A 25,371-nucleotide genomic window follows, 5' to 3' on the forward strand; every position below is an offset into this window, starting at 1 on the left:
AATAACCGCTGTTGCTAATTCAAACTATATTGTGGATTTTTAAGCAATTTTTACAATATAAAAGCAAGTCCGAAATTTGACTTTGCTCGCCTTCAATATTCCAGTCAGCGTGATTTGTTGTTTCTAGGCGATCTTTTACGGTTCACATTATATGCTAGAATTAAGATGGCGGCGTTTAATGACATCGCTTGGTTAAATATGTTGCTGATTCATGCTTAATTTCGGTGTCGGTCTCAGTTTTCCAGAAATCACACGTTGCCTCTTTTTTTTGGGGGAGCGAGTTTTCATTTTGTTTCGCCAAACTGATGTCATAAAATAGCCAAACCGTTTCTTGGCAACAAGAGAGTTGGAACTAAAGAACACTTTAAAAAGTCCATCCATCCATCCATCCATTTTCTGTACCGCTTGTCCTCACAAGGGTCGCGGGGTTGCTGGAGCCTATCCCAGTTATAAATTGAAATGTGTATAAAGAATGTGGAAGGGGTCCGACTACATGAAAAAAAAAAAAAAAGATGGTCTCTATTAGGGCTGGACAATAATCAACAACAATCGTCATTTTTAAAAATCGAATCGTTGAAAATTTGCTAGATCGTGAAATCGAGTTTTGTCTTCTGGATTATTAAAAGCTGCTGTTCTTATGTTGTATTACATCCAAATGTGAATATGAGTTGGACGGGTGGTTTACAACTTAATGTTTTCAAGAGCTACCAAATACTTCATTGTGGCATTTAAGCACCAACTACGAATGCTAAGTTTATGTTAAAACGGATTTAGAATCAGTATACATTATTGTTGTCTGAACATTTTGCACAGGGATCGTTTTTGAATACATGAAACCTTTAAAAACATTTTTGTTGGGTTTATTCGATCCAAATCGGTTAACAATCGTAATCGTCCTGAATGACTCGCGATGCTCGCCTCTATATCGCCGATTTTCACACCTCGGTCAGGAATCCTTACGATAAATGGGAGTCATTGAAGTCCATTTCAAAAAGACGTTTTTTTTTGGGACAATGGATGGCCGACGTCCACTTTTGGACAATTGTGGAAATGAGGAGCAAGAAGAAAAAGATGTTCACAGAGGCACTGCTGACAAACCCGAGCAAACGCGCCCACCACCTTCTTGGAATGGAGACGCGCAATTAAACGTCTGAATCCGCCCACTCAACTTATGGCTACCTGACGTGCATGTTTGTGTGTGTGTGTGTGCGTGTGTGTGTGTGCGCTCGAAGGGAATACGACGGTGCATATTCACAGCAAACCTGACTTTTTCAAAACTTAAGATAAATAACTTTTTCTTTTTTTTTTTCTCAACAAGAAGGAAACCAACAACACTGACAAGAAGGGACCAAGGGTCTTAAAAAGGGCTAAAAATCTGTAAAGTAGCGGCACTAAAAGTCCTGATTCTTCATGGTTTGTGTGTGTTGCTTATTGTACAATCAGCTGCTTCGATAAAAGTGGTCAGACCTGAGGTATCCACGACAACCACAAGAGGAAAACCACCACAACGGGCGTGGACAAGATGGCGGCGCGGCCAACGTGGCGGCGTCTGTGAGGTTAGCGCACTTTGTTTGTTTGTTTCCGGCAGTCTTGGGAGACAAAAACATCAAAACAAGCACGCACAACAATAAAAGCGTCAAGATTTCCCCCGCCGAGCGTCCCGTCCCGTCTCCGATTTCTTGGGTGAGAAAGTCCGGCAAACAAAAAGCGGAGTCGGTTTTCGCCACCCCGGAGGGTGAAACCCGACCAATGAAAGCCAAAAAGTTTTTTTTTTTTTTTTTTGATGGCGTCCCGCAAGGATCTGCGCCACGACTTCTCTAAGGTTGTCTTGTGACTGTGTTTGTGTGTGTGTGTGTGTGTGTGTGTGTGTGTGAAGAATAAAGAAATACGAGGTAGGGTGGCAAATATTGGTCAGTCAGACACTTGGCACCTCGCAGCTCAGTAAGAGGGAGGCGACTTGAAAAAAAAGAAAGAAGAAAAAAAAACAGTGCTAGCGGCGGGAAAAAAGACGTTTCCCGTCGCTAGGATACAGCAAAAGTACGAGGCACGGCAAAGAAGTCCTTCTAGTGAGATTGAGGTATAACGTGTGGTCCATATATCATATTTCATATTCTATTCATATAATCTATAAATATGTCCATCTGCTTCAGGTAGTTACGTGTGTGCGCCATTTTTTTTTTTTTTTTTTTTTTGTCCCTCTCCGACTGACTAATATTGCTGCCCTCGTCCCGCCGGCCGCATCCTGAGACGTTTACAGTACTGAAGGCTACCGTCCTCTTCTACATTCAACGTGAGAGCCAGCGCGTTGCGGACAAAATGACGTATGGTTCCTGCTTATCATGCAACGTGTCACTCGGCGTGAGGAGGACATCGTTGTTGCTGCTGTGACAAAAACAAAAAAGTCGGACCACAATCGAAAAGAAATGGCATGCACCCCCTCCAGTGGAACCTTGGACCGCCAGGGGCCTCACCCGAGAACAATTAACAGTCAACAGAGCCAGGAGTTTATTTTGACTTTTGGGGCGGCGATTACTATTTATTTTAGAAGGTTGTTTGTTTTAGAAGACATTTTAAATTTTCAAATAGTTCTAACTATTGTTCATGTTATTTATACAGCTCCAGAAAATGTTACGCAATCAGGAGAGAATGATCCGTTTCTCTGATTTGGCTATTTATAGGTATCAGGAAAATGAAAGTTTGTTTTATTCTATGAACAATGACGACGCAACTCCCGAATTCCAAATACAAATCAAACTGGACTTGAAAATGGTTTTGGTCGGTCGTTTTTCTTCTTCTCTCTTCCAGAGCTGTATTACGATACGATACGATACGATACGATACGATATTAGCACCTAATTATTCAACTTTTTTGTCACCTTTGCTCTCAGCTTTCATTTAATACTCTTTTTTTTTTTGTACATTTGTACAGTTACCTTTATACACCTAAGTGATTTAATTTGTGGTTGCACGACAAATTATTTTCCCACATTACTGTTGCAGTAATGTGTTTTAAACCTAAAAAAAAAAAAAAAAAAAAAAGTGATAAGTGCTGCTAGTTTTTCCATGCAAAAAAATCTGCGCCTTAAGTGCCAATTATGATGTTTTTAAAAAACAAATTCATGCTACATGCTAAAAAAACAAAATGGACGCCTATTTGTTTGGTCGCTGTGATTGGTCGCGAGTCGGAAACCTGGTTTTAGACACTTCAAATGCTCGGCATTGTTCAAAAGTGTGGATGCATTTCATGCAGGACGTCGTTTCCTCGTTGGGCCGCGCATGCCTGCCGATCAAGCCACGGTTAGCGATTGTATGAGCCGGTTAGCGAGTGGCGCTAATTAATACAAATGTCAACGATCCAATAAGGGCCCGGATGGCGCCGCCCCGTCACCAAAATCGGCTCCAAACCAAAGCGGTGCATGCCATTTTCAAGGAAAAAACAATCACATGAATGCATACATTGAGAGGAGTTGAATTGTCAGGTTCAAAAGAAATCTCTCACCAGGCAGCGTCTGAACAACATTGAGCAATAAAAAGAAAGAAAGAAAAAAAAAGCCAACAAACTCAAGTAGGGAGCTCCAAACATGACTTGGGAAATCATTGAAATGGTAGAAACGATATCGATAGAATGCGTGCAGAAAATCCAAATTTGCGGCTCTGGCATCATATTTCGTGACATTCCCAAATCAGCTCACTTTAACACCAGAGATAACAAAATGTTCTTAACTTCACCTTAGCGTTTGCAGAGGTGCGTTTCATTTGCGGACTCATCTGTCCATTCGTAGTCACAAATGAGTATTTTGCGCGCATGATGGCCTAATTTGTGTGCACCAAACACTCATTTGTAGGTTTGATATCATTCTGATGAACAACCTGGACGTGAGGTTGTGAGCATATGCAGCGCGCCTCCACTCCCCCCCGTATCATGTCCGGGGCTCCGTACAAAAGACACCGAACGAGCATTTTTTTTCTTCTTTCCATCCGTCCTCTGAGGGATGTTTTTCCTGCCTCTTTGTCAGCGCGGAACTGCCGAAAAACCACTTGAGCGCCCCCTTGCGGGGTCGGTGGACGTACGTGGCGTCTCGGCACGCTAAAGCTAGCTCTGCGCTCCCGCCCCCACCCGAAGAGGAAAAGCTAGGCTACATGCGCAACCTGGCGTCTTTCGCGTCCCAAAGTGCTCTGACGTGTCTTAGTAGTAGTAGGATAGTCGGTCGGGAGTGTCGTGTTATTTCTTTTGTTTCGGGGAGTTGCGATGCAATAGTGCGGCAGGACAGCTAGCGCCGCTGAGTTGCGGCGCTAGCTGCTTTTGCTAAGTAGTCTCGTTTGAAAGCCACGTCTCAGTTACACCCTGAGTTCACAACCAGCAGAAAAGAAACAATTGGCTTTTATCACTCGTAATAATTTATAATATATTAAATCTGACTATCAGCTAACCCCCTCCCCCCCGCCCCACTGCATACGAAACCGCCCCGCCCTCCCCCCCCTTTATATAAATGCACATTAGCGTCGTAAACTGCCTTTAAAACTTGAAATTGGATGGAGAGGAACTCGATTAGTTGAGCTTGATTAGAAGAGAAAAAAGGAAAAGAGGAAAGAAAAACATCAGCAAAGTGTCCTGGCTTAGCCCAGGCTATCTAGCTAGCGGTTAGCCGAGGCCCCCGCTAAGACATTAGCATAGGAGCGGGGGGGCTCATCGTGCGGATAGCAGCCGAGCTTCGCGCCCATCCTGAAAGGCCGAAAACTGCGACGGCCTTCCACGATCAGACACCGATGGAGGTCCATGAGGTAGCGCCGGCGCCGCTGCGGCTGATCCGCATTCAGATCCGGGATGGCAGCGGCGTCGGCGGGCCCTCCCGACCCGGCTTGTGAGACGGACCGTAATAAGTGCATGATGCGAGGGGCAACAATGCCGAGGTAACCTGGTCCGCCAAAGCGCCGGACCCAAAGTGTAGTGCAAAAGAAAGCAAAAAACAAAAACAACAAACAAAAAAAAAGAAGGAGGAACAAAAATGATCTCACCAGTCAGTAGTTTGTCACAAAACTCACAAACATGCATCCCTGAATGACTTTTTGTGTGTCTTCTCGTTCCGCGCAGAACTCGGCGAGACGTCGCGGGCAGGAAAGAAAGGTCTTGCAGTTAAAGCATCATGGCTACCTGGCAGGCGGGTTCTGATTCACAACCCTGATGAGGAATCTTGACGGTGTTGATTCATACGTACACTAAATAGTCACTTACCAATTGTTTAGTTTTTTAACCGCAACCTCCCCCCGTTCCCCTTTTTGTCTCTTTGCCCAAATTGGAATGTTCCCAAGAAACTGCGTTCATAAGCAGCTCGGGTCCAGGTCCGGAGAAGTAGTCGGGGCAAGGGGTGTTGGTTTTCAAGGTTTTTCGGGCTCGGGGATTAAGGGTTGCAAAATTCCGTGAATTTTCAAAATTGGAAAAACACTCCGAGGGAATTAACGTGGATTCATGGCGACCAATCAGGAATTGAAGTTGAAGGTGGGCTCTGACTCAGGAACTTAAATATATTTTACAAGCCTGACTAAAATCATCAGATAGGTATGCGCAGTTGACCCGGGGCTGGATTGGCGTCTTTTGGGGGCCGATGCAGTCGTCTTTAATTATTATTTTGTCTCCAATTTACCCCAAGAAACTGGCCCACTTTGTCGAGGGAAAAGTCCATGAATCCATTTCAAATATCGACAGCAAACTGAACCGACATCGATCAATATCAGAGGCATACCTGCGTTAGGCAGGGGGAGTTGACCCCCCCCCCGACTGACAAGTTTTTGCTTGGTCCAGCCCAAATTAGTATAAGCGACTTTAGATTTAAATGATGAACTGGAGTTATTCCGGCATGTGGGCAAGGAAATCTATCAATTTTTTTGCGTGGCTGTCTGCTAATGACAAAAAAAATATGTTGATGTTTTTGCTTGAATTCGATACCGTTCGACTGAATTGCCAGTTAATTCCCATGGAAAGAGTATTTCCAAAATTGCTCGGTTTAACTTCCCGCGGAAATTGTCTGGCAAATTCACCGGGAACTCTGGAAATTTTGCGGAAATTTTGCAGAAATTTTGCAGAAATTTTGCAGAAATTTTGCAGAAATTTTGCAGAAATTTTGCAGAAATTTTGCAGAAATTTTGCAGAAATTTTGCAGAAATTTTGCAGCCCTTTGCAACCCGACTGGGGATTATCCGCATGCGTGAGGAAATTTCATCAAATTGTCGCCGTTTTGTCTTGGGTACAAAAATCTCAACAAAAATGCTTCCAATTAGTGGTTGGTTTCCGAGAACCCCCGTCTTGGTTTTCATCCCTGCGTTTGTGCTCGGCCCGGATACTGCAAAGGAAATTGGCACAAATAGAGTCCCCGTGGTTCCGGAGGAGTCCGGCGAGGTTGCTTTTTATTCGATGGGTTCCACCTCTTCCTTGACATCCACCTTGAGCTCAGCGGGTCCGAGGGACGGGGGTGCGGCGGCGGCGGCGGCGGCGGCGTCGTCGCCGTTGCGCGGGGTGACGGCGGGCGTGTTCTCGGCGTCGCCGGGGAACTCCGGGCCGGCCACCTCCATCTTCATCATCAGCTTGAGCTTCTTCTTTGGGGGGTTCTTCAGCGTGCCCATGCGCTCCTTGACTTTGTACTCCAGCGTGCTGTGCGGGATGCCGTACATGTTCTGCGCCTTGGAGACGCTCATCTTGCCGCTCATCACCACCGTGATCGCCTCCTCCAGGATCTCGCTGTTGTACTGCCGGTAGCGGCCCCTCTTCTTCCGCGGCTGCTTGGAGTTGGGGTCCCCCCCTTCCGCGTCCGAGGTGGAGTACGCCGGCCCGGAGGCCGAGTGGTCCAAGTCGGCGGTCCAGTATTCCGCCGCGCCGTCCAGCAGGCTTCCCAAGCTCCCGCCCCGCCGGTTCTGCTTGGGCAGGATGGCCCTCAGCTTCCGGCTCAAGGCGTTCTCGCTGAGTCCTCCGCCGCCGCCGCCGGGTCCCATTCCGCCGAAACCGTACAGCTCTGAGGCGGGGGAGTCCCAAGAGAGATCCATGCCTCGAACCTGTGGGATCTTCAGGTCAACCGGGGGCGAGTGGTCCCGTTTGGCGTCGTGATGGTGATGCTGGGCCTTGGAGACTTGATTGTGGTGGTGAAGCAGAGAATTCTTGAAGGAGAAGGCTCCGTGGTGGTTGTGATGGTTCTCCAGAAACGTAGGCAGGTCTTTGAGGTCCCCGAGGGCCCCGCTCAGGGCCCCGCTCAGGGCCCCGCTCAGGGCCCCGCTGGCCTGCTTCAGCTTCATCAGGCTCTCCAGGTGGGCCTTGCTGCCCCAGAAGGACGAGGAGCCCTTGTGGCCGAGCAGGGAGTGCGACTGACCGTGATTGAGGAGACCGGCCGACTCCAGGCTGGCCAATGACAGCGCGGTGGGCTGGCCCAGGAGGCGGTGCTTCTGGCTAAGCAACTCCTCCTTGATGCGCAGCGAGCGGGCTAGCGGTGGCTTGAAGGAGCTGATCACGTTGTCCCGCACGCCATCCTGAAAGCGTCGCGGCGGCGGCGGCGGCACACTGTCGTCCTCGTCGTCCGCTTCTGGAACGCAACGGTCCGCCTTCACGGAACGGTCCGCCTTGACGGGGTGACTGTGTGGAAGGGGGGGAAAAACAGAAGTCAGAAGTCTGAGACCTGGATACACTGAGCAAAACCTCTTCTGCTGAGCGTCATCACTTACTGTTTTGCTTAAGAAAAGCTCACAGACCAACCAATTAAAAACACAGTCGAGAATAAGTAAAGAACCAATCAAGAGGCGAGTCTAAAACTGAATCACAAACCACTAAAGACAGTTATGAGTCTTCTCTTTTTTGGTTTAGGAACAATTTAGAAACTTTGGACTGCACTTAACTCATTCGCTCCCATCCATTTTTTGCTGAAGCAACCCCCTTCGCTCCCAGGTTTTGTTACTGGATTTTCTAAGGCCCACATAATATTCTGTTCTATTGCTATAAAAAAAAACGACTTCTTTTTTATTTTTTCTTAGTGGTGATGAAAACTTTCCCCAAGAAAAATGTCCACAAACCCCTATTAAAATTTCTAAAGGGGTTCTGGAACATTGCACTTCCTTGTCCTAATATTTTTGCCCATTAAGTTTTTGTGTGTGCTTTTTTTTTTTTTTTTTTTTTCCAAAAGTGGAGTTCAAATGAACAGACAGCATTGCGGCGGCATGTTAATGTGTCTGCGGCGAGATGAAAGATGTAAAGTGCTTCCACTTAAGTACTGCCCGGTCGCCATGGCAACAGCAAAAGAAGAAAAAGAAGAAGAGGAAAGAAGAAGAGGATGAGGAGGAAGAAGAGAGGAAGAGGAAGGCCACTTTCGCAACACACAGTGAGGGCGGCGAAAGACCCTCACCTCATTCTACATATTTATCACCGCATGTAATGTCGATACCCCTCATTTACATATGTACCTAATTATATAACGCTCTTAATGTCCAATATTTGTATACTGCACTTTGGGGCGAACATTCGCGAGTGTTGGCGAGGGTGGCAAATGTTGGTCAGGTGTTCGTCAGGGTTTGTTCAAGGTCGCATACGTTTTGCCAACGGTTCAATGTTTTTATCTTGTCGCAAGGAAATTTCATAACATCGCATTTAATGTCGACAACAGCATATTTCCATGATTATATTACCACTCGTGTATCATATTTACGTCATAGTCAACGTCAAGTGTACCTATTTACATATTCAATTGATAATATAGCATATTTCGATATATTGCTAATATAGCATCTAGCATGGTGTCGTTTCAGACAAAAGCAATCAAGCTGCTGAGTGGGCGAGCGCGCATGGGGGGGGGTGTGGGGGGGATTAGCGATCCATCCATAGAGTGAATATTTCATGAGCAAATCATTAGAGAGTCCCCCTGGGGCTCGGTGCCTTAGGGGCCCTTCCAGGGGTCTTTGGGACCCGAGGACCCCTGGAGACCCCCAGGCTGGATCCGGACTCTTGTTCTAAGGGCCGGAGCTGCATTTATTTGGAAGCAGGAGACTGGAGAAGCACCTCCCCCATCAAGGTGGACACAAATATCATTGAAGGTTTTCCATGTTCAACATTTGCGGTGTGCAGAGTGACCCTGAACGCACCACACCGCAACTTGTTTGGTTGTCTTTGTGTGAGAAATGATCACATAAGAGATGCTCAATAATATCCTTGCAGTAAAGTAAACATGGAGCTTGAGACCCAAATGTATTTAATACCCTAGCTCTGTCTTTAAACGCTAAATAAACCCATGTTTGATACCCTCAAAACCCTAAACCTTGTTTGAAACCCTCCTTTGAAAACCAAACTCTTGTTTAAAACTACATCTTGAAATCCCTATCGAATGTCAACGCTGGCTTAAAAACGACACGATGCGCTTGTCCTCATGGGAAATGCGGTCTTCCTTCAGGCATAACATTACCGCTTTTGTCCATATGGCGTCGCCATAATCAACGTAAACTGAAAGTTCCTTAGTGTTGCTTTAATGCCACCATTTTTTTAACACATGATTACTGAACACCCCTCATTTGGAAAGCCTGTGCTGTCGCAACGTAGCAGACGCGTCCACGTCCAAATTTAGCAGTAATAAATTGAATAATAATGCATATATTTGTGGAAACTGGGGTCAAGTTGTATTTTACAATTTTACAAATGTGCACAATTTCTAGTGGCGGAAAAATGACCTCAACACAAATCAATATCACACTTGTTTTTTTACAGCACAGTACATCATTTTTAGTTTTAACTAAACTTGATTAATTATTATGAAATTACTGTATGACTAAAAGCTGCGGTCTATTAGTTGAACATTTTTCCATTTTTATGTTAACAAGAGTATAAAAAAATGATTGTACTTTTTATTGTACATTTAGAACAGATAATAACATTTGCGATGAATCGTAAGTTAACTAAAGAAGTCGTGCAAATAATTACAATTAAAAAATTGTAATCGCCTGACATGACACCCCTATTTAAAAGCCTAACTTTGGTTTAAAACGCCAGTTCGAAAGCCTAACCCAAACTTGAAAGTTTCATTTCAAACCCGAGCTGCAGCTTGAAACACTCATTTGAACACATAACCCTTGTTCACACTGGTTTTAAACCCTACTTTGAAACCTTGACTTAGGTTCGAAACAATAATGTAAAATGCATTGAAAAAGCCAATCTTAAAACGCAGGCTTGAAACCCTCATTCGAAACCCGAACCATGGCTTCAAATACTCGTTCCAAACCCTCAGACGGGCTTCACTCCTTATTTCTGGTTCAGAACACTAATCTTGACTGTGTTTTGATTGACAGGTGAAGCGTGTGCGTTACCCTTTGACTCCGCGCGGCGAGGAGAAGCCCTGCTTGTCATTCGGGTTCTTCTTGGTGGAGAGATCCAAAACGCCATCTGAACAAAAAAGGCACAAACGCATCCAATTTGCGATTATCATCAATGTTATTTCCCCTTCTGAAATAATTCGCTTTGCACATGTTAACATAACACGTTGATACGCCTGCGTTTGTAACTTCTTGCACATGAAGCAATCACGGAGCGACCTTGACAGACACAGAAAAGTGTAAAAAAAAAAAATATATATATATATAAAAAAAAATAATAATAATAATTAAAAAAAAAAAAAAGAGCAATGATGATGACATTTTTTCCGAATGAACAATACTGAGCTCTTTATAAAAAAAAATAATAAGAAGAAAAAAAAATAAGAAAAAATAAAAAAATAATAAAATAAAAAATAAATAAAGAAAAAATAAAAATGAAAAGTGTCTCTTTGTTTTCGACGGCTCGCCTTCCTTTCGAGGTCATCCTCTTCAATTCTTACACCGGTTGCAAAAGAATCTCCCCATGTTAATTGACTGTGCACACGCACACACACACAGACCACTCTCAAGACCACTATCGTGTATAAACTGCTCTGTAAAGTCTTGTATATATTTGAAGCTTCAAATATTAAGAAATCCAAAAAGAGACTGTTTTATTGATCTCGCCTAACTAATGAAAATTCCATAACAAAATACAAACAACAACAATAGCTTTTTCCTTGGGGATTATTTTTTTCAACCCTTCTGGGAGATGTTTTCTTTCTCCTGATAACCCAACACAGGCTTTTCAAACTGGTTATTGTAATGTTTCATTTTTCATTAACTTGTGTCAAATATAAATAAAAGATAAATAAAAGTGCTTCTCAATACAATCCTGAATACAATTAAATATATATATATTTAAAAAACAAAAAAAACAATCTAATATACAAGCTGTCATAACCGGAATGAAATGTTTCGTATTGTAACTAAAGAGAATCGCATCACAATTGGAGTGACTCTTATTATAATTGAAGTTACTCATATTGCATCTCAAATGAATCCATCTTAAATCTTAATCGGAATGGCGTAAAACTGAATTTTCACATTGCAAAGGTTGCAATTTTGATATATATATATATATATAATTTTTTTTTTAACGGCTTCATTTAAGCCGCTCTGAGGCCGTCGATTTTCTTTCTTTATTGATACGTTTACATTGTTTCATCATTGATAAAGCCACAGAATTTGTTTGCGTTATTGCCGTCATCTGACTTATGACTGACTTTTATGTTTCCGCTACTATTTTGTTTGGTAGAATTTTGTGAAGTTGTCGCAGTGAACACGTCAAAGACTGCACGTCAAAGGTTCAGCACATTTGTAAATATACGACTTAATGTCTTTGGTATTAACTCATGGATCATTTACCTTTATTGTAGCATAAGGCTAACCTATGAGACCAAAACATTTATGAATAAGATTTTTTAAATTTATTTTTTGGTAATACAAGTCAAGTGTTATGGGACGAGGACATTGAAAAATAATTGCATATTAAATTGCACAAAATCACAATAAGATTATTTTTCAAAATTGTTCAGCTCTAAATTGGAGTGATTAATATCGACATTGGAGTAAATCATAATCGATTGCAACGATAGCGTAACATGGACTAAATGAACTGGGTCGCAAGGTAATTGGAATAACACAGATCGTATCCAAACTGGAGTGAATCTTATGCTAATTGTTTGACAATTTGTTAAATAAAGACAAGCTCGCAGGCTGGCAACAAAAGATGCTAATTGACTTTTTCATTGGCATTTAACTGAGAGCGATTGGATTTGACAGGAACGCACATCCCATTACCCGACAGAAGCACTTTTTTTTTTTTTAAGACGAGCGTGTCCTTTGTTCCCCAAAGTTAATCAAACAACTTTGCAATCCTGCTGCGAGAGTGAAAGCGTTTCCACGGCTACGCGGCCGCGTTTGCCTGTCGGCTCACTCGCTGGCTTTTAGCTCCCCGACGACTTCCACGTCGCTGCTAATCACTCGGCAGCTCAGTAGCGGCGACAAATCCGTAATAGGCAGAATTAGCCGGCGGCCCTCAGTCAGTCAGTCAGTCAATCAATCAATCAATCAATCAATCGGCATGCTGTGAACAATCATTTAGTGGCAGTGAGTGGAGGAATGTGGCGGTGCCAAACCTAACTTTAGCTGGAAATATGCAAATGGCAGGTATATAATCTATTGATCATATGCACAGAAATGAGTAAAAATAATTTATATAACATCCTGGTAGACTATTTTATGTTTTGACTTATGACTAACAGTAATTAGCTTCTTTTACGCAAGAATGACAGTTCATTATTAAAGTTTGTGTTTTTGTCTTTACATTATAAATTTATAAATTCATATAGTAATTAAAAAAAAAATCATTCTAATTTATTCTGTAATAATAAATTGGGGGGAATGAAAGCAATACATAAGGTTATTAAATTTATATATATATATATATATATATATATATATATATATATATATATATATATTATTTAATACAGAAATAATAGTGAATTTCAATTAAACAAACAAATGGACAATGAAAAACACAAAAACAAATAATTTAAAAAAACAATGGTTTCATCTTATTAAAGAATTAACGAAACACAAAACAATAACATTGAATTAAAAATACAAATGATGATGAAAAAATAAGACATGTAAATAATTGGAAAACTGAAATAAAACAAAATCTAAATGATTGATAATAATACGAACACTAAAAAATAATAATGACATTACAAAAAATATCAAATGCTGAAAAAAAAAACGTAATTAAACACACAAAAAAAATTATAATGTGATTTTAAAAAGTTTGTTTTTGACTGTTAACGGGATATTTATCGACTGGATTTGATTTATAGGTCACTTTGATACAAGCAAACCATGCATGAGTTTCACACAGAGAACAGGCAAAATTGGTGCATCCAAACATACACTCTAAAAACAGTTGGGTCAAAAGTAACCCAGTTATGGATCCAAAATGGACAGATCCACTTTATGGGTCAATTAGATTCAACTTTCTGGGTTGTTTTATACAAAATGACCCAATTTTTGACCCAAGAAAAAGGATCTTACCAATAGTTATGACTTGTTTTACACTAATAGACCCATTTCTTGACTCAAAGTTGGGTCAAATCGACCCAAGTAGAGGATCGGTCCATTTTTGATCCAACTGTTTTTAGAGTGTTGAATTCACTGCCAGCCATTTTAGAGCATTTTGACATTTTCAAGACGAGGCATGCGTCGATATGAGATTCTGACGGTATGATAACGGTGAGCAAAAATATATATCACTCGAAAAGGACCTTTTTCAATATATTTGGCCAAATAAATAAATATATTTTTCCCATTCAACTCAAATTTGCTTTTATTGAAAACAAAATATTGAATATTTGGAAACGAGGAAATGTGTCAAGTTAAGCATGTGCATCTCACCTTGCTGAGCGGGGGTCTCGGTCTCGGCCGGGTTCTTCTTGACGGTGAGGTCCAGCGGGCCGTCTTGATCGGCCATGAGCAGCTTGCTGAGGACGGGGTTCTGTGCAGAGGCGGCGGCGGCCCCCTCCGTGTCGGGGGGGCTGAGGCAGGGCGACGGCGAGGAGCAGGAGGCGGACGAGGGCGGCGAGCCGGGCACCGGACCCGGGGGCGGCGGCGGCGGCGTGCGGGGCGGCAGGCTTTGGTCCTTCATGGCCCCGTTGGGCGGCAACGGGGGCGGGGGGGCGTCCTGAGTGCTTTTTGAGGTATATTCGGCGGCAAACTGGCGGATCATTCGCTGCATGATCTCACGAGCCACTAGAGGAATGTGGGGGTCCGACAAACTTGGGAGGTCTGCGGGGGTGAAAAGAGCGAGGAGAAGAATGAAGGCTTTTTAGCGGTTGTTGCAAATATAGGTTATGTCACCAAATATGAAATGTAATTCACTTGAAGTTCATTTAATAATGTCAGTTTCAGTACTGACTTGAAAAGTGGGTGGCTTCAAACAAAAAGGTGCTCCGTCTTGTGTCGTCACACATCGTGCACGTGCAAAAAGCATGAAATAAAAGCTGCAATTCGCTTCATATTCATCCATCGCTGGGAATGCGCGTTGCATCCCGCATGAGTAATCCTGGTGTGATGCTGAAATAATCCCAAAAATCACCCGCGAAATCCTCTAATCCCGCCCTTGACACCAGATTAGCGAGCGCCATTTCTCTGTTTACAAACACTCAAATGTTTTGTTGATTTCCAGCATTCCTTTTCAACTCTGTAGAAATCAATAGCCTATGTCTTTAACACAGAACCCAGCAAAGGCAGAATAATCTGTGAAAGGGGTTTATGTGAAGGAGGTTGCTTGTGTAAAATTCAGTAGCGTGTTTCACACAGAGATGCTGCACAAATACTCTACTGTAAAAATGCCAGTGCATAAACAGCATATCCAACATCTTTTACACAGAACCCAGTCAAGGAATTTTAATACAACATCAGCCTGTAGTTTCACACAGGGACACAGTATTCAGTGTGAAAGGGGCCACTTTCTTCATGTTTCTGGTGTCAGAAATGTGTTTCACACAGAGATTGGTGCATCAGATCTGGCGTTTATTAACCCGTGTCTTTAACACAGAACCCAGCAAAGGCAGAATACTCTGTGAAAGGGGCTAATGTGAGGGAGGTTGCTTGTGTAAAATTCAGTAGTGTGTTTCACACACAGATGCTGCACAAATACTACACTGCAAAAATGCCAAGCCAGAAACAGCATATCCAACATATTTTACACAGAACCCAGTCAAAGAATGTTAATGCAGCATCAGCGTGTAGTTTCACACAACGACAAGCCTTCCGGCGTGAAAGGGGCCACTGTCGGGAGCTTTCTGGTGTCAGAAATGTTTCACACAGAGATTGGTGCATCAAATGTGGCATTTATTTACCTGTGTCTTTAACACAGAACCCAGCAAAGGCAGAATACTCTGTGAAAGGGGCTAATGTGAGGGGAGGTTACTTGTGTAATATTCAGTGGTGTGTTTCAAACAGAGATGCTGCACAAATATCGCACCGGCTTTTATCAATCTGTCTTTTACACAGAACCCAGCGAAGGCAGGATTTTTCTGCAAATGACATTCACAGAGTGGAAGGGGCTTTTGTGAGGGAGGACTGCTTGTTTCAAAAATCTCCTTCAGATAAAGATTAGCGGCAAAATTGGCCCAGTCCTCGTAAAAAATCTGGCATTTGAACACCTTTGTCTTTCACACAGAACCCTGCGTATATTTGAAGGGAAGGATGTGTGTACAACTTCACACCCAAGTCTCGGGCATTGCGGAATATATCCATGTACACACACGGGCTATATCTAATCTGACTGGTATTAAAAGATATTCAAATAATAATCGCAGTGGTTTGTTTAATCAAATCATTTTTAATCTGTTTATTTATTTGGAGGCTGGCATGCAAACAGCACAGCAGGCGGCCATCCAGGGGGCCGCCAAATAAACAAATCCTCTTTTTGCGCATGAAAAGCCGTGCAACAAAGCCGCCAAAGTCCTTTCAGAGTGATGAATTATCGCCATTATTTAACGCAGTTACTTTGTATTTCCAAAGAGTCCATTATTATTCATATATAAGATCAAGCGAAAAAAATGTTACACAATAGAAACTCTGATTGTCATAATGTGATTGTTTAATTATTTTTTCTCATTTAAATTCCATTACGAGAAGGTCACGGCGGATGTTAATTGTCATCAGTGGCTTCCTGCTTTTTGACACGCGCCTTGTTGACCCTTTAGGTCTGTTTCATTTCAGCGTCGCTTTAATTCTGTTGCTTTTCAACAACAAAAAGCAACAAAATCAGGCTCAATAATGCCATCAAGTATTAAAACCCCTCGTAAAAGCGCAGCGATCGATCGTAAACATGTTATTGTGTGAAAGTTTCAAAAGTGCCATTATTGTTTTGTTTTGTCTTGTTTTTGTATTGAATGGAAACTAATCAGGTGTCCAGCAAAAATAAATAAATGTGTTCAAGTTGATTTTATTTGGTGAAAAAGGTATGAAAATACATTAAAAGATTGTGTAGTTGGGCTCAGGAAAGTGGGTCAACCACTGTGGCCCACTTTGGAACACTTTTACTTCGGTTTACTTTCGATTAATTACGTCTACCTGCAGGCAAAACGTTTAATTTGTGTGTAAAAAAAAAAAAATGATGGCGTCCCTCAGGGTATTATCCTTTGCCCCCTTTTTATTTGACTTTCTTTTAAGATATCGTGTCACTTTGTCCAAAACAACAAAAACAGCTGTATCAGTTTTTTTTAAACGCACATTAAAAAGAAAAAAGAAAAAAATGTAAGTGTTCTGCCCAAGTACAAATTTTGTTTTTTGTCCTTAAAAACTGAGTGCTGCTGCGTGACATTATCTTACTTTGTATATCATGTCTAATGGCATTCTTATATATATTTAAAGTTTATTTAAAGAGAACATATAATGTTAACATGGCTTTAATGTGTTGTATGCAAATGTTTCAACACCAATTAAATGTGAATTACACAATTCAATTCTAAGAGTACAATCTGAAAATATGTCTTCAGCTAATTTACATGACATAATCCCACCCGTGACTTGGCAGCTGGGAAGATCTGCCATTTCCAAGACACGGTCAAAATACATCAAGCAGAGATGCAGTCAATTTTGTTACAAGCACAGATTAGCATTATCTTAAAGCATCGTGATTGTATTTGTGTTTGGCGCTGTGTCTGAAGCATGCTAATGAAGTGCTGCCTTCACTGATGAAAATATCTTACTGTATTCAAGTGTGCTTGTTCGTTTTTTTTTTTTTTTTAATTGACTTTGTGACAATGTCAAACTATGACCAATATATGTATGCAAAGAGTGTATTTGAATGTGATTTATGCGAAATATTCAAAGATATTCAGATTATGAGGTCATCCCCAAAAGTGGAAATCTTAATTTGGAGCAACTGAAAGGTATTAAAAATCAAATATTAATCATCTCCATACGGGAGCAGAAACAATTATATTCAGTGTGTGTGTGTGTGTGTGTGTGTGTGTGTGTGTGTGTGTGTGTGTGTGTGTGTGTGTGTGTAGTCATTTTAAGGGTGTGCACTCCTGAAATTGGTTAATTTCCCAGTGGAAGGGCGCAAATTCCCCGACTTCTCGTGCCTGGATGCACTTCCGCAAAGACACTCCTCCACGTATTCATGACTGGGAAGGTGTGTGGAGTGTGCACGTGGCGTGTGCGTTACTCCGTACCTTTCCTGTGAAACACAGCATTGAGGAAGTCTTGCGCTTGTCTCTCCAGGCGGCTGAGGCGAGTCTGTTCCCGTTTCGCGTCCTCACCCTCCGACAGGAGCTGGCCGCCGGCGACCGCGTCGTCGGCGCTGTGATCCTGCGGCAGGAAACATCGCAGCATTAGCAACGCGCGCGCTAAATCACGGTTGGTGCTTGCGTAGCCCATCTGTCGAGTGTAGCTGTTTTTAATTGGAGTTCATTTCAACGAATGTCGAATTGTCGTGGTTTGTCAAAGTACGAGTCCAGGAATTTGCCCTAAAAAGTCTCCTTTGATTTCGGGCATAGGTCCGTGAGACTTTTTTTGTGTGTTCTGTTATGATAGACGTGTCTATCCAATTTTGTGTTGATGGGTAGAACTGGTGTAAAAGACAGAATTGTTTTCTCTTAAACTATCAAGGAGGCTTGACAGTGCAAATTGGCTGCTTCAACACTCTAAGAAACAGTTGGGTCAAAAATAACCCAAATTGGGTAAAAAAAAAAAGAAAAAAAGAAAAAAGGACTGACTCATTTTTTGGGGTTATTCAATTAACCCTAAACGTTGGGTCAAATAATCACCTACAAACAACCCCCCACAATTGGGTTGCTTTGACCTAACCTTTTGGGTTAAATGACTCAAAAATGTGTTTGGGATCGTTTTTAACCCAATTCAATTGGGTTATTTAATTAACCCCAAAAACTGAATTAAATGAATAACCCACGAACCCCCCCACCCCCCCCCCCCCCCCCCAAAAAATGTGTTCCTTTGTTGGTCAATAATTTTAGTTGACCCCAACTTTTCAGTTTAAATAACTCAAAAAGTTGGGTCAAATTAATAACTCACAAAGTTACCCCAAACTATTGGGTTGCTTTTTGGTTGATTAATTTAATTTGACTTATAATTAAATAACCCACAAAGCAGTCCAATTTTTGGGGGTTGTTTTATGGATTATTAATTTGACCCAAATTTTTGGGTTAAATAACTCAAAAAAGTTGAGGCTGTCCATTCTTGACCCAATTTGGGTTCTTTGGGGCCCAACTGTTTTTAGAGTGAAAACAAAATTGCTAACCTTCAGTTTAATTTTGGCCAATGTTCCATGAGAATTTTTCATGCATTCTGTTATGATAGACATGTCTAACCGGTTTTGTGTTCGATGGTGAAAATGGTGTCCGGGGCTGATTTTTTTCTTTCTTTCGAACTTTCCTCGTGATTCAAGTACGTTCAAAATAGCTCCTTGAAAATAAATTGGCCAACTTCCTATTCAGCTTTCAACAGAGTCCTTGAGAAATCAAATGCTATTTATTTAGCACTTTTTTTTATACATCAGAAGTGCAACACATTGTGCTTGACAGACAACAAACATGGCAACAAATATATAAAAAGCCCCCCCCCCCCTCCCTCCCATTACCGCCCTTTTTGTGCGATAGATATGAAACTAGTGTCAGGGGCTGATTCAATTAGGACACCAGTGTCGTTGAAATTATTGGTATAACCCGAGAACAATTTTTATGCACATTTACAACGGAACATTTACAAAGTGTATTAAAATGGTCGAATTCAAATTTTGTATATATATATATATATTCCATAACAGTGTTTCATCATTAGGTTTCTATACTGATTAATTAGGTTTTGTGGACAGTGAGCAGAGCCCACTGTGAAAAGTCCCTTACCAAATATGGTCATTTGGCCAATAAAGGCTTTAAATGGGATGACAAGAAGCGCCGCCGTCAGCATATATTTGCGTGTGTCTGTGTGTGTGCTTTTGTGTGTACGTGTGTTAATGGTGCAAGACAAAGAGCAGATATAATTCAAATGCCTTGCTTTCAATTCGGCATTCGCCATCCAATCGATGAGTCAATAAATCTTGGCGCGAAAACAAAAACGCAAAAAGATGATATCGAACGCGGGCATGCGATGGTGGGGTTTTATTTGTCCATCTCTCCCAGCGTCCCCGGGCGGGCTATTTTATTTTTTACATCGATTTCCATCTTAATTTTACGATCCATTCGAATGCCCGTATGATTACAAAAAAAAAAAAAAAAATGTTGCGGAAGAGCTAACGCTTCTTAGCGGGACAGATGGGCAGGACAAAAGGGAGGGTGGGGGGTTTGTTTTGAGTATATTTTTAGGAGGCAGATGGCTAACCTGAAAGGTCAGAGCAGGGTCAAGTTGGAGAACAAGGGATGCTCTACGAGGACAGGATTTTCTCATTTCCTTTGTACTTGTCTTTAGCGCCTCCCCCTCCCTCAAAAGGAAAGCAAACTGCACTTTGAGCTCTGGCAAATGACGCAAAAGCTAATGTGCTAGCATATATTGATTGTTTCATCAAAGTATAAATTCCAAATGCAAAACCACATGAACACAGTGCGATTGTGTTAGCGTTAGCTAACATTGTCTTATTCTGCTAACACGTCAGGGATACTCGAGAGTGATAATCCTTTTTTTTTGGGCCTAGACAAACTGTAAAGTAGATTAGCGCCCGGCCGAGTCTTAAATACAGTATTATTGTAAGGTTTTGTTTGTTGTTCAACATCGACTGTTATTACAGTAGATCAATGTAGAACAAGACAAAAAAACTGGGGGGAAAATGTGGAAAATGTGTTCAATTAGTCATGTCACAGTTGATCTAAGCTAACGCGCTAGCACATTTGATGTCTGACCACGAGCAGAATGTCCACATTAGTGTTCTCGACCACCACGAACACGAGTCACATTAATTTAATCACAGCAACTTACGATTGTCAATTTATGACCATGAGCTAAACTGAACATGAATATTGTTTGTAATTGTTGCTGTGCCCCGTTAAAGTGGCAGCCGTTTGAAGGTTCGGAATGATTGTAATATCCGGGCTAATTTCCTTTAGGTGTTTTGCAATACGTATATGCTAACATGGAGCTAGCTAGCTAACTTTGGGTTATGAGAGGTTTGGGTAAACATGTTGATTTTTAAATATACAAAGTTAATTTAAACATTTTTTGTTTTTACGTGCCAGTTTTGCAGTAAACTTGAAAGAAAAAAGGTTGAAGCTGGCAAGCTTTGGCTTTTATTGAGAGAATTTTGTAGCGATTATTATTATTTAGCGAGCGAGAACAGAAACAAAATAATACAGTTTTAATAAGTTGTAGTATGTATTAATAAGTGTAAATGTGTTCAAAGTAAATAATTTTTTTTTATATGGTCTCTCAATATCAACATGAAAGCATCATGGTCAGAACACTGTTGATCCCCAGGGATCCAACACACCCACACCATGGACTGTTCAGCCTGCTGGCCTCTGGCAAAAGGTTCTGCAATAGCTTTATCCTGCATTCCATCATTCGTTCTTTATCAGCGCTATCCATCCATCTATCTATCCGTGGAATGTACTGTATGCCTCGCAATATCTGTACAATATAAAATTACAAGACGACAAGCTAGCAGGCTTCACTTCAAATCTTAGTCATCCTTGGTTTGTAAAACAAAATGGTGTCAAAAAAAACAACGAGCCAAAAAAGTTCAATGTCAACAAGCTAGCCCCGCCTTACCTTGACTTTCTCAACTCGCAGGCAGCAGAAGAGACAGTTGTCATCAAATGACCAGTCGGACACTTCCTCGGGCTCGCAATCTGCAAACCATAGAGGCTTTATTTTGAAGGGTTAACAGGAAGTGGATGCAACATAGGAGACATTTGGAAACGATATCGGCTGTCCAGATGGAAACCAGGTTTGTTGACATACCTGGCATGCGACAGTTTCACAAGATAACGTGTGGGAGAGGCTAACGTGCATGCTAACGAAATGATAGCCGCGACTCGGATATAGTGCAGGACGACATGGCTTTTCTTTTTAAGTAATAGGTTTATATCCAGAACAGGCGACGTGCAACAACTACAAATGTGATGAGGGCACAAACATCTCGACCAATCAGATGACTTGACAGCCCCCCCCCACACCTCCGTATGAGGAAGGAGGTCAACATGTCACCCGGGAGTCATGTGACCCCTCCCCCCCACCAACTAAGTCAATTTTTTTTTTCCGATATTTCTGGTTCGTCATTTTCAGTCATGCGTGATGCTAACATACATGCACAAACAAACAAACTTGCATTTTTATATTGACACAACCTATTATTTTTAATGCATCAAAAATGTTTCTTATAAGATTTGGACAAGGTATAACATATTATACTCAAGTTACAATATTGTGTCTCAAATAACTAAATAAGAGAAATGTGAATTTGTTGTTGGTTTGTTATTTTGGGCATGGCTTCTCTTAAGACTTTTTTTGTGGGTCTGCTCATTTTCGTCATATTCTGTACAGTGGACCTTGCTATCCGCGGATGATGGGGACTGGGCCGGCCTGCGAATAGCAAAAATCCCAACAACTGATGCCAATTAGAAGTACATTGAGAGGGAAAAGTATTTTTTTAACCACCAAAAAAAATCACGAGTCAGAGAGGAAGTAGCTGAATTTTCACCCACAAAAAAATTGGTGAAACAGAAATCAGCAAACTCGCCGTTTCAAAACGCTACAATTTAGCATCATCAATTTGTCTTGTATACGTGCCTCAAATGATTTAGGAATCAAACTAACTCTTGAGCGGTGTGTCTTTGAAGGGCCTCTGGAAAACATGACTAAATGGTCTCTTCAAAGCAAAATGGCGGACTTGCTGCATTTTTTTTTTTTTTGTCGGGCTTCTTGAGACTTTTTGTGGGGTTACTCATGCTGAAACGTGTTTATCAAATGCCAAAGTTGCTTCGTAAAAACGAGCTTTGGGGGATGAAGTTTTAAGATACACAAAAAAAAACCTTGGTGCCGTTTGGCCATGAGTTTTCTTCGTACAGACTTACGATTATAAAGTTATTTTGTATTTAGCCTTCGTCCTTCTATCTTAATTAACACGTGTACACAAAAAAAAAATAATAATAGCACACTCGTCCACAACAAGCTGCACGCTTTGTCCTTTGATAATAACGGGATCCGTTCGTTATAGGAATAACGTTGCTATTATGTGCCGTTTAAAAGGTTAGCCATGAGCTTTCTTTGTACACATTGCCATTATTGTTTTGTTTAGCAGGCAGCTAAACTCCTTGCGTGTGTCTCCTTGCCCTTTTCCCCTTTTTTAACAAAGTAAAAGCCCATTTGTCCGTAATAAGACACACATTTTGTCCTTTTGACTATCATGTAATCCTTTCAAAATGAATGATGCTAAAAACATTTAGCTATGAGCTTTCTTTGTGCTGACCATTGTTTTGTTTACCAGTTAGCTGTGGTCTTGCGCTTCTTGCTTATTTCATGTGCTTATGCGCAAAAGCAAAGTAATAAGCACACTGGTCCAGAATAAAACGCATGGCTCGTCCTCAACCCTTGTGAAATCAGTTCAGAAAAAAAACCAATGATACTATATTACGCATCATCTAAATGGTTAGCCATGACCAGACCAGGGTTAAAAAATAATTTTGTATTTTTCATTATGTTTTTTGGTGTTGACTTTTATTTGTCAAATTCTGTTAGTTTTAATTCTTTTTTTTTAAGAGCAGATTTGTACGTTTTTATGAGACCCCAACCAACCCACATATTTGCAGATACATTTGGGGCAGGACCAATGCCCATATTTTTTTTGTGGAAAACATGATTCCCTAACCCCTGCGAATAGTAGAGTCCACTGTAGTTTCTATTTTTTTGCCCCTCAAAAATGCTTCGTTTTAATTGAGTTTGAGTTGTTTTCTATATGGAGCATTTGTCGAGTGGAAGATAAAAAGGTCACAATGAGTCTTGTATAATAAACTACAATTCCCAAACAACTGTTTCTTTACGGAGAGTAATCCCGAAATAAATGCATTTAAAATCAACTCCGGAAGCTCATAAAAAAAAAAAGAAGACAAAAACGAAGGATTTTTTCATTATCGGTATTTTTTGTTCGTTATGTAAAATGAAAATGTTGCCCTTTTATTTAAAGCACTGCTGTATTTAAAAATGGTGTTTACGAAAATGCTATGTCAATTTTAGTTTCAGTTATTTAATTTGTTTTCATTAAATATAAAAACATTGGTATGTTTTTGTTTGTAGGTACCCAAACTCCTTGCATGAATTCTTTTTTTTAACTTGTTTACGCTAAATACACGTTCAGCGCGCTCGTCCTACAATGAGACGCATGCTTTTGTCTTTTGATTGGAATCCATACAGGAATAATGACGCTATAAGGCGCCGTTTAAACATTTAGCCATGAGCTTTCTCTGCGCAGACCATTGTTTTATTTTGTAGTTCGCCGAGCTCTTGTGCTTCTTGCTTATGTCGCGTGTTTGCGCGTTTTGCCCTTCGATCATTGTGGAATCAGTTGAGAAATAACGATGCAATTACGTGCCGTTTGAACGGTTTAGCGATGAGCTTCCTTTGTCCAGACTACCATTTACGGAGGTAGCCGAACTCTTTGTTTGCGTTCTTGTCCTTCTCCCTTTATTAACGTGTTGAAGTATTTAGTTTTGTCCTTTGAATCCCGTCGAATCTGCTCAGAAATAACGACACATCACGTGCGGCTAAAAAAACGTTTAGCCGTGACCTTTCTTGGTATAGAGCTTTCTTAAGTACAAGGTAGTTCTCCTTTCTGAGGACATTTCGACCAGCCCATACGAAAAACAAATGCTAGCGTGAGCCTCCGCGCGTGTGCACGTGGGTCGCGGTGCGTAAGTGTGTGTGTGTGCGTTACCTTGGAAAAGCGCGCTATCTTTGACTACTCCCGGCCCAAGCAAGCCTTCCAGGATGCTTTCAAAGCCTGCGAAGAAGAAGAAGAGAAGTCACGTTAGCGTCCGTCCGCGCATCCGTCACGCGGCCACAGCCAAAAAACACTTTTCTTCGCAGAAACACTTTTGTTGTGTGAGGATACACGCGTAACACGTAGGTGTGTGTCAGAAGTCTTTGTGCGGTGCGCATTCAAACTGATGATAATGATAATAAAAAAACACTGACACGCACACTTATTCGCGACAATTACTACACACACACACACACACACAAAGGCCAAGGTTTTGCAGGCACGTGCATTTGCCAAAATATCTATAAAGACAAGCCAGGAGCTTATTATGCGTTCCCACGCACACACATATGCAGTCTTTCTTCTCTTTAGCACTATTACACTCGTGCACTAATGTCACTCACTTTTTATTAACTGTAAACACCTTGCCGTCGCTGTTGCCTAGCGACCGCATACGGTCCGACATAAATACACAAGGCGGCATCGCCGCCATATACACGGGCCCCGCCCCCCCCAAAAAAAATCCACCTACACACCCCCGTCGACGCCCACCTCCCCTCCCCTCCCCCGCCGCCGCCTCAACCTCCGCAATATAGAAATGAAATGGGAGGCAAACAAAGACGCCGCATGTGTTGAAATGCAAAAAAAAAAAGGTTTATAAAGCACATACAGTTTGTTTCTCGGGCATAAACAAAAAAAGTTCTCCCTACGGGATGCTAACAAACGCTTCGACAAAATAATATGACGTTTTGCAAATGTGTCAAATTGTCATTTTCTGCTTTATGTTCCCGATCTGGATCACAAACACATACGCATCTGTGCGTACCAGTTCCAAATGGTACCATGTGTGTGCGTGCCTTTGCAAATCATGTCCAATTACACACAAAAGCTGCGCCCAAATTCGCAGGCTGGGTCTTTCAAAGGCTCTTCCTCATAAAGCCGCGGCGAATTTGGACAGGCCGAGCGTAGAAGAACAACGGGCGCAACGGCGGCCTACGAACATGCGCTTACGAAGCCATCTCCAC

General features: G+C 41.7%; 1 protein-coding gene across 1 annotated transcript in view; it reads right to left on the minus strand.

Annotated features, from left to right (window-relative positions):
• Nucleotides 1–5,269: 5,269 nt before the first annotated feature.
• The window catches only part of lcor (ligand dependent nuclear receptor corepressor), a 47,314-nt gene continuing 27,212 nt past the window's right edge, over nt 5,270–25,371 (minus strand). The window contains exons 2-7 of the mRNA XM_086081764.1: nt 24,302–24,367; nt 21,142–21,221; nt 17,598–17,733; nt 13,804–14,193; nt 10,324–10,399; nt 5,270–7,615 (exon numbers count right to left, since the gene is read on the minus strand). Of these exons, the coding sequence (XP_085937890.1) occupies nt 6,403–7,615; nt 10,324–10,399; nt 13,804–14,193; nt 17,598–17,733; nt 21,142–21,221; nt 24,302–24,367 (1,961 nt within the window). The 3' untranslated portion in view covers nt 5,270–6,402. The remainder of the gene's footprint in view (nt 7,616–10,323; nt 10,400–13,803; nt 14,194–17,597; nt 17,734–21,141; nt 21,222–24,301; nt 24,368–25,371) is intronic.

Source organism: Leptonotus elevatus, chromosome 8 (genome assembly GCF_054856555.1).
Source record: "Leptonotus elevatus isolate MCC_2025b chromosome 8, RoL_Lele_1.0, whole genome shotgun sequence".
Taxonomy (NCBI): Eukaryota; Metazoa; Chordata; class Actinopteri; order Syngnathiformes; family Syngnathidae; genus Leptonotus; species Leptonotus elevatus.